This window comes from Myripristis murdjan, chromosome 17 (genome assembly GCF_902150065.1).
Source record: "Myripristis murdjan chromosome 17, fMyrMur1.1, whole genome shotgun sequence".
NCBI lineage: Eukaryota > Metazoa > Chordata > Actinopteri > Holocentriformes > Holocentridae > Myripristis > Myripristis murdjan.
In genome coordinates, this window is record NC_043996.1 from 35,315,026 (window position 1) to 35,323,430 (window position 8,405).

The 8,405-nt window shown below is 44.7% G+C and overlaps 1 protein-coding gene across 1 annotated transcript; it reads left to right on the plus strand.

The window, feature by feature from the left end:
• Positions 1 to 2,943: 2,943 nt before the first annotated feature.
• Positions 2,944 to 5,356, plus strand: LOC115375430 (uncharacterized protein DDB_G0271670-like; the record flags this gene model as incomplete). The annotated part of the gene is made up of 4 exons (XM_030074818.1): positions 2,944 to 3,179; positions 3,505 to 3,985; positions 4,360 to 4,391; positions 4,924 to 5,356. Coding segments are annotated over 4 exons (1,182 nt in total), but the record flags the coding sequence as incomplete, so codon positions are not given.
• Between the last annotated feature and the right edge of the window lie 3,049 nt (positions 5,357 to 8,405).

The window sequence follows — 8,405 nt, forward strand, 5'->3', positions numbered from 1 at the left end:
AGAAGAAGATGCAGGCTCTGTCCTTCAGCTGATACACACAGCCCAGGGGTCAGAGGTCAGGGGTCAGGAGTTGCAGTGATACACCTTTGCAAAACACTAGTTTGGTCTGTGTCCTCTCTCTCTCTCCACTCACTGTGTAGCTCGCTCTACCACCGCTGCTGCCTCCCTCTCTCTCTCTCTCTCTCTCTCTCTCTCTCTCTCTCTCCCTCAGTTCATGCTCTGTCTCGCTCACTCACTTGTTTATTTGTTTGTTTGTTTGTTTGTTGTTCATGCTGTTCTCTTTTAGCAGTGTTAGAATAGGCCTGTGTGAGCTGGTGCTCTGTGCTGCAGTGTGTGTGTGTGTGTGTGTGTGTGATGAAGTGGAACACAGAGGGTTACTGTGGAGGCTCGAGAGGCGGAGCTCTGCATTCCTCTTCTGGTTGTTAAGTGTGATGTCACGGCAGCTTGTTGTGCAGTCACCATGGCAACGGGCTGCTGCAGCGCTGGGCTGGCGTGGGGAACGCCAGGCTGCGCCTCCGACCTGCTGCGCCTCCCACCTGCTGCACCTCCACCTGCTGCACCTCCCACCTGCTGCACCTCCACCTGCTGCACCTCCCACCTGCTGCACCTCCACCTGCTGCACCTCCCACCTGCTGCACCTCCACCTGCTGCACCTCCACCTGCTGCACCTCCACCTGCTGCACCTCCACCTGCTGCACCTCCACCTGCTGCACTGCCCACTTTGTTCAGTCTGACTCATGTTCAACGCAGCAGGCGCACAAATCAATCAATAACAGATAATCAGCTGAGGGGCGTGGCAGTGAGGCAGCGTGGCGGCGTGGCGGCGCTCAGACAGTCCGGCCACGCGGAGCCTGACAGACTCGACCTGAGCGCTGACAGCAGCATCACTGATCTGAGCTCACAGCATTCAGTCATGATAATTATTGTTTTTTGAAATTTGTGAAATATTACCAAAAATAAATAAATAAAAATGTATTTATTTTTGGTAAAATTTCAGGTTGTTTTGAACGATGGCGTGTTAGGGCCACTGACGGGGGAAAACATGACAAAGCCACGGGACGAGGGGAGGGAGAAAACTCCCCAAAACTCCAAGATTAAAGTTGGAGATTTATGAGAAAAAATTACGAGAAAAATTCAAAAATCTGAGTCTTGTTTTCTTCTGAATCGGCCCAAGTCACAGCAACGTCTCTTCAGAGTCCAGATGCTGAGGAGGAGGTTGGGGTTCTGGACTCAGACCAGCAGGATTTCCTTCAGACTGGATCCACAGGAGGAGGACAAACTGGTTTCACTGGTTTTTCTCCTAAATTTGTGGGTTTTTCAGTGAATATCTGAACTTTTTTCTTCTAAATTTATGACTTTAATCTTGGAAATTCTTTTGAGTTTTTTCTCTTAATATTATCCCAGATTTCACAGTCTGCATGTCAGCATGCTGCTCTGGCCATTCTAACCCACAATCCTTTGCACAGCGGACGTTACGTGACACTGACTGAGCTGTGTGTACAGGCCACGCCCACAGGAAGACACACATCACAAATGTGGAGCTACGGACGGCGGCGGAAGTGAGTGAGAGGGTCGGAGGTCAGGGAGGACGGATGCAGTGTGTCCCAATAGTATGCATACGCATGCATACTGCATACTACACTGCATACTTTGTAAGGGCAGCTGCAGTACATACTAAAAGTAAAAAGTACAAGTATGAGATTTGGAACGCAGAGCCAGACTCTCCCAGCAGCCCTGAACACAGCACTGAGAGCCTGACCTTTGACCTTTTAAAGTCTGGGTGTCTATTTCTGACCTCAGCAAACTGTGTGTGTGTGTGTGTGTGTGTGTGTGTGTGTACTCCTACCTCTCCAGAGTGTCGGCGCTTCGTCCTGCAGCAGGCAGACACTCACACACATTCTGCAGCCAATTTATAACAGCAGCTCTGCATGTGTGTGTGTGTGTGTGTGTGTGTGTGTGTGTGTGAGAGAGAGAGAGAGTGGTCAAGTGAGAGGTGCGTGTGTGTGTGTGTGTGTGTGTGTGTGTGTGTGTGTGTGTGTGATTAATAAACCTTACAGAATTCAGCACAACACAAATTATGTGCAAACTAAACCCTGTATGTGTGTGTGTGTGAGTGTGTTTGTATATACACAGGGAGCACATAGATTTGTGGGTTTATGTTATTTGTGTGTACATGTGTGTTTGTGTGTGTGTGTGTGTGTGTGTGTGTGTGTGTGTGTTAATAAAGGCAGAATCAGCCTGCTATTCCCATGACATCAGTAAAATCCCCGCTGATCCACATCTGATGAGACCGGCTTCACCATCTACCGTTATCACGTATCCTGTGTGTGTGTGTGTGTGTGTGTGTGTGTGTGTGTGTGTGCGTGCGTGCGTGTGTGTGTGTTTCTCACGGTGCTCTAATCAGCAGGTTGCAGGTTCAGTTAATTCCAGTTTGTGTTGTCAACATGTAAACTGTAAACACACACACAGGAAGTGCGTCACGCTGTGTTTGGGTGCTGTGGGAAAATTAATACAGTACCAGCAGCAGTAGAAGTAGTACTGGCAGTAGTAGTACTAACAGTACTAGAAGTAGTAGCAGTAGTAGTATTAGTAGTACCAGTGGTAGGAGCAGTAGTACTAAAAGTACCAGTAATAGTAGTAACAGTTGTAGCGGCAGCAGTGATGGTAAAAGAAGTAGTAATACTAATAGCAGTAATTGTAGTAGTAGTACAAGTGGCAGTTGTGGTAGTAGGAGTACTAGTAATACTAAGAAGTAGTAGTAGTGGTATTAACAGTACTAGCAGTGAAAGTAGCAGTAGTAATAGTAGAAGTAGAGGTATTACTAGTAATAATAGTAGTATCAGAAGTAGCAGTTATAGAAGCAGAAGGAGCATTAGCAGAAGCAGTAGTAGTAGCAGAAGTAGTAGTAGTAGTAGTACCAGGAGTAGTAGTAGCAGGAGCAGTAGTAGTAGTAGTAGTAGTAGTAGTAGAAGTAGCAATAGTAGAAGTAGTAGTAGTAGTAGTAGTAGTAGCAGCAGTAGTAGTAGTAGTAACAGTAGTAGTAGTAGTAGTAGTAGTAGTAGTAGTAGTGGTAGTAGTACCAGGAGTAGTAGTAGAAGTAGCAGTAGTAGTAGTAGTAGTAGTAGTGGTAGTAGTACCAGGAGTAGTAGTAGAAGTAGCAGTAGTAGTAGTAGTAGTTAGTTTAAGTAGTAGTAGTAGCAGTAGTTGTAGCAGCAGCAGTAGTAGTAGTTGTTGTAGTATTAGTTGTACCAGTAGTAGTAGTAGCAGCAGCAGTAGTAGTAGTAGTAGTAGTAGTAGTAGTAGTAGTAGTAGTAGCAGTAACAGTACTTGTAGTAGTAGTAGTAGTAGTTGTAGTTGTAGTAGTACCAGGAGTAGTAGTAGTAGCAGAAGTAGTTTTAGTAGTAGAAGCAGCAGTAGTAGTAGCAGTAGTATTAGTAGCAGTAGTAGTATTAGTAGTAGAAGAAGCAGTAGTAGTAGGAGCAATAGTATTATTGTTAGTAGCAGTAGTAGTAGTAGTAGTAGTACCAGTAGTAGTAGTAGTAGTAGTAGTAGTAGTAGTAGTAGTAGTAGTAGTGGTAGTAGTAGTAGTAGCAGAAGTAGTATTTGCAGTAGAAGTAGCAGTAGTAGTAGTAGTTGTAGCAGCAGAAGTAGTAGTAGTTGTAGTAGTAGTAGTAGTATTAGTAGTAGCAGTAGTAATAGTAGCTGTAGTAGTAGTAGTAGTAGTAGTAGTACCAGTAGTAGTAGTAGTAGCAGCAGCAGTAGTAGTAGTAGTAGTAGCAGTAGTAGTAGTAGAAGTAGCAGTAGTAGTAGTAGTAGTAGTAGTATCAGTAGTAGTAGTAGTTGTAGTAGTAGTAGTAGTAGCAGCAGCAGTAGTAGTTGTAGTAGTAGTCATAGTAGTAGTAGTAGAAGTAGCAGTAGTTGTAGTAGTACCAGTGGTAGTAGTAGCAGCAGCAATAGTAGTAGTAGTAGTAGTAGTAGTAGCAGTAGTAGTTTTAGTAGTATAAGTAGTGGTAGTAGTACCAGTAGTAGTAGTAGCAGTGGTAGTATTAACAGTAGTAGTACCAGTAGAAGTAGTAGCAGCAGCAATAGTAGTTGTAGTAGTAGCAGTAGTATTTTTAGTAGTATAAGTAGTGGTAGTAGTACCAGTAGTAGTAGTAGCAGTGGTAGTATTAGCAGTAGTAGTAGCAGTAGTAGTAGCAGTAGTAGTAGTAGCAGTATAAGTATTCATGGGCGTTGGAAACAAAGTAAATGTGGGTGGGTCGACTTAACGGGGTCTGTGGTTCCTCCCCCAGTAAGTTTGTAAACTCCATTTCCTGTATTCTGGTGCATTTTAACACGTGGTGTGATACTTTTATCCAGCTACAGCAGAAGAAGAAATACGGGCACATTTTGTAATTTCCTTCAGAGGCTGGCCCCATCAGATCACATATCTGAAAATATTAAAGTACAGAAATTCAAACAGTGACTAATTTACTGTTTTTCCACAGACCAGGTAGCAGTTTGTGCCCATCCCACTAATAAAACTGTAATACTTTGTTTTAAATGCATATGACTCAGGGATGTCAGTTTCACGGCTGGGATTTCAGTTTTTCTCGATTGCTAAGACACATTTCTCGAAAGTTGCTCTCCTTTTCTCTAAACTGTGAACACAAAACCCAGTTTTCAAGCTACCAAGCTACAAGCTACCAGAATTTCCCTGGTTGGGATCAATAAAGTATATCTATCTATCTATCTATCTATCTATCTATCTACATTCACAAAACCTCAGACTCCTGCTGCAAAACCAAACTTTCACCTCAAAACAGTTCAATCTGTGCTCAAAACTGAACTGTGTTGTCAAATTGTGCCCCGAGTCAATCAAAATTAAAAACACTACTGAGCAGTGTGCTGTGTTTACATCACGTTTTATTTATGCGACAACAGAGACGTAATTAACGGAGCTGAACAACGAGCCAAGTCGTGTCCGAAACATTCTGCTATTGAGTTCACTATAGCCCACTACACTGAGTTCACTATAGCCCACTACACTGAGTTCACTATAGCCCACTACACTGAGTTCACTATAGCCCACTACACTGAGTTCACTATAGCCCACTGCACTGAGTTCACTATAGCCCACTACACTGAGTTCACTATAGCCCACTACACTGAGTTCACTATAGCCCACTGCACTGAGTTCACTATAGCCCACTACACTGAGTTCACTATAGTCCACTACACTGAGTTCACTATAGCCCACTACACTGAGTTCACTATAGCCCACTACACTGAGTTCACTATAGCCCACTACACTGAGTTCACTATAGCCCACTGCACTGAGTTCACTATAGCCCACTACACTGAGTTCACTGTATAGTCCACTACACTGAGTTCACTATAGCCCACTACACTGAGTTCACTGTACAGCCCACTACATTGAGTTCACTGTACAGCCCACTACACTGAGTTCACTATAGCCCACTACACTGAGTTCACTATAGCCCACTGCACTGAGTTCACTGTACAGCCCACTACACTGAGTTCACTGTACAGCCCACTACACTGAGTTCACTATAGCCCACTACACTGAGTTCACTGTACAGCCCACTACACTGAGTTCACTATAGCCCACTGCACTGAGTTCACTATAGCCCACTACACTGAGTTCACTATAGCCCACTACACTGAGTTCACTATAGCCCACTGCACTGAGTTCACTATAGTCCACTGCACTGAGTTCACTGTACAGCCCACTACACTGAGTTCACTGTACAGCCCACTACACTGAGTTCACTGTACAGCCCACTACACTGAGTTCACTATAGCCCACTACACTGAGTTCACTGTACAGCCCACTGCACTGAGTTCACTATAGTCCACTGCACTGAGTTCACTGTACAGCCCACTACACTGAGTTCACTGTACAGCCCACTACACTGAGTTCACTGTACAGCCCACTACACTGAGTTCACTGTACAGCCCACTGCACTGAGTTCACTATAGCCCACTACACTGAGTTCACTGTACAGCCCACTACACTGAGTTCACTATAGCCCACTACACTGAGTTCACTGTACAGCCCACTGCACTGAGTTCACTATAGTCCACTGCACTGAGTTCACTGTACAGCCCACTACACTGAGTTCACTGTACAGCCCACTACACTGAGTTCACTGTACAGCCCACTGCACTGAGTTCACTATAGCCCACTGCACTGAGTTCACTGTACAGCCCACTGCACTGAGTTCACTATAGCCCACTGCACTGAGTTCACTGTACAGCCCACTACACTGAGTTCACTATAGCCCACTACACTGAGTTCACTGTACAGCCCACTACACTGAGTTCACTATAGCCCACTACACTGAGTTCACTGTACAGCCCACTACACTGAGTTCACTGTACAGCCCACTACACTGAGTTCACTATAGCCCACTACACTGAGTTCACTGTACAGTCCACTACACTGAGTTCACTGTACAGCCCACTACACTGAGTTCACTATAGCCCACTACACTGAGTTCACTGTACAGCCCACTACACTGAGTTCACTATAGCCCACTACACTGAGTTCACTGTACAGCCCACTGCACTGAGTTCACTATAGTCCACTACACTGAGTTCACTGTACAGCCCACTACACTGAGTTCACTATAGTCCACTACACTGAGTTCACTGTACAGCCCACTACACTGAGTTCACTATAGCCCACTACACTGAGTTCACTGTACAGCCCACTGCACTGAGTTCACTATAGTCCACTACACTGAGTTCACTGTACAGCCCACTACACTGAGTTCACTATAGCCCACTACACTGAGTTCACTATAGAGTGAGTAGGGAGGGGGGAGGTAGTGATTTCAGACACAGCCACGCTGTTGTCCTCTGCCATACTTCTGTTACCAGAATGCACGCACAGCTCGTGTTCGTCATCACTGACTACGTTTACATGCACACCATATTCCGGTTTGGGTCAATATTCCGGCTAAGGTAACTGCGCTGCAGCAGCTGGAATATTCTGTTAACATGTTACTTGGCATGCCCCCGTGTTTCGGCGTATTCCACTCTCTTATGTAATGCGACACTCAGCCGCGGGGGGCAGCAGCACGCGTATAGGCGTCTGGTCTGCCGGAAAAACAGATGAAGAAGTCTTCTTCTTTTTCTTCTGTCGCTAGTTCTATCCCTGCGTTCCAAATCGCATACTTATACTTTTTACTTTTAGTAGGTACTGCAGCTGCCCTTACAAAGTATGTAGTTTAGTATGAAATATGCATGCATATGCATACTATTGGGACACACTACATACATCGTCCCTGAAGTCCGGCCCTCTCGCTCACTTCCGCCGCCGTCCGTAGCGGCAAATTTGAATGTTGTTGTCAAAATACTGGTGCTGTTTCATACTGCGCTGTCCTCTGTCATATTTATTATCTTCTGTCTTCCTGTCGCTTCTGCTGTCACTGAGCGAGTTTTGTGCGATATGTGCGTTTTGTTGTCGTCTGTATGTGGGCGTGGCCTGTACACGAAACTCAGTCAGTGCGACGTAACATCCGCTACACAAAGGATTGTGGGTCAGAATGGCCAGAGCAGCATGCTGAAATCCATACTGCGAAATCTGACCGGATGTAGTAGAACATCCTGGTACTCTTGGCATACTGCATCTGACATACTATGTATTGGGACACACTAAATCTTTTTTTTCCCTACTAAATAGTATGATAGTATGAGTATTGGAACGCAGGGCAGGTTTTCTCCCATCGATATCCTCCATGATATTTAAGTCTTTCATTAGGGGGGGCATTAGGGTTAGGGTTGGGGGGTTAGGGTTAGGGTTAGGCTTTTTACACAGAGGGGCACAGAGGAGATATGTTGGTCAAACACTCAGTATGTAGTGTTAGTGTATGTTTATGAGTTGAAGAACATAATAAATTATCTTGAAGGAGTAGATGTTTACCAGAAAGCTTGACTCCAATAATTTAACAATATGTTAAATTATTTGTTTTAAAAATGTAAATTACTTAACAAACAGACCTAAAAAAAAAAAAAAAAAAAAAAACATTGGATCTGCACGATTCATACAAGTCACCCAAATGGCCACAAAAAAAGCGAGTTGCACTTTTCGGCGCGCTGTTTGCATCCCTGCATTTGGATGCTTCGCTCTCTAACTGCCTAATTTTTTTCTCTCTTACCTTCTCAGCCCCACCCTTTTCTTTCCTTTTTTAGGATTAGCAACATGAGTGGTGTCCATGGTCTCTCTCTAGTCATCTCAACTTGCACACAGGCACACACTACCACGAGTATCTTTGACACGGCTGAGTGGCAAGTAAGCCTGCGCATCTAAGGGCCTACCGGCACATTGTTGCCACCTATCGGTCTGGACATGGAACAACAGTAGATTACAAGCAAAAAGGGGAGAGAAAAAAAAAAAG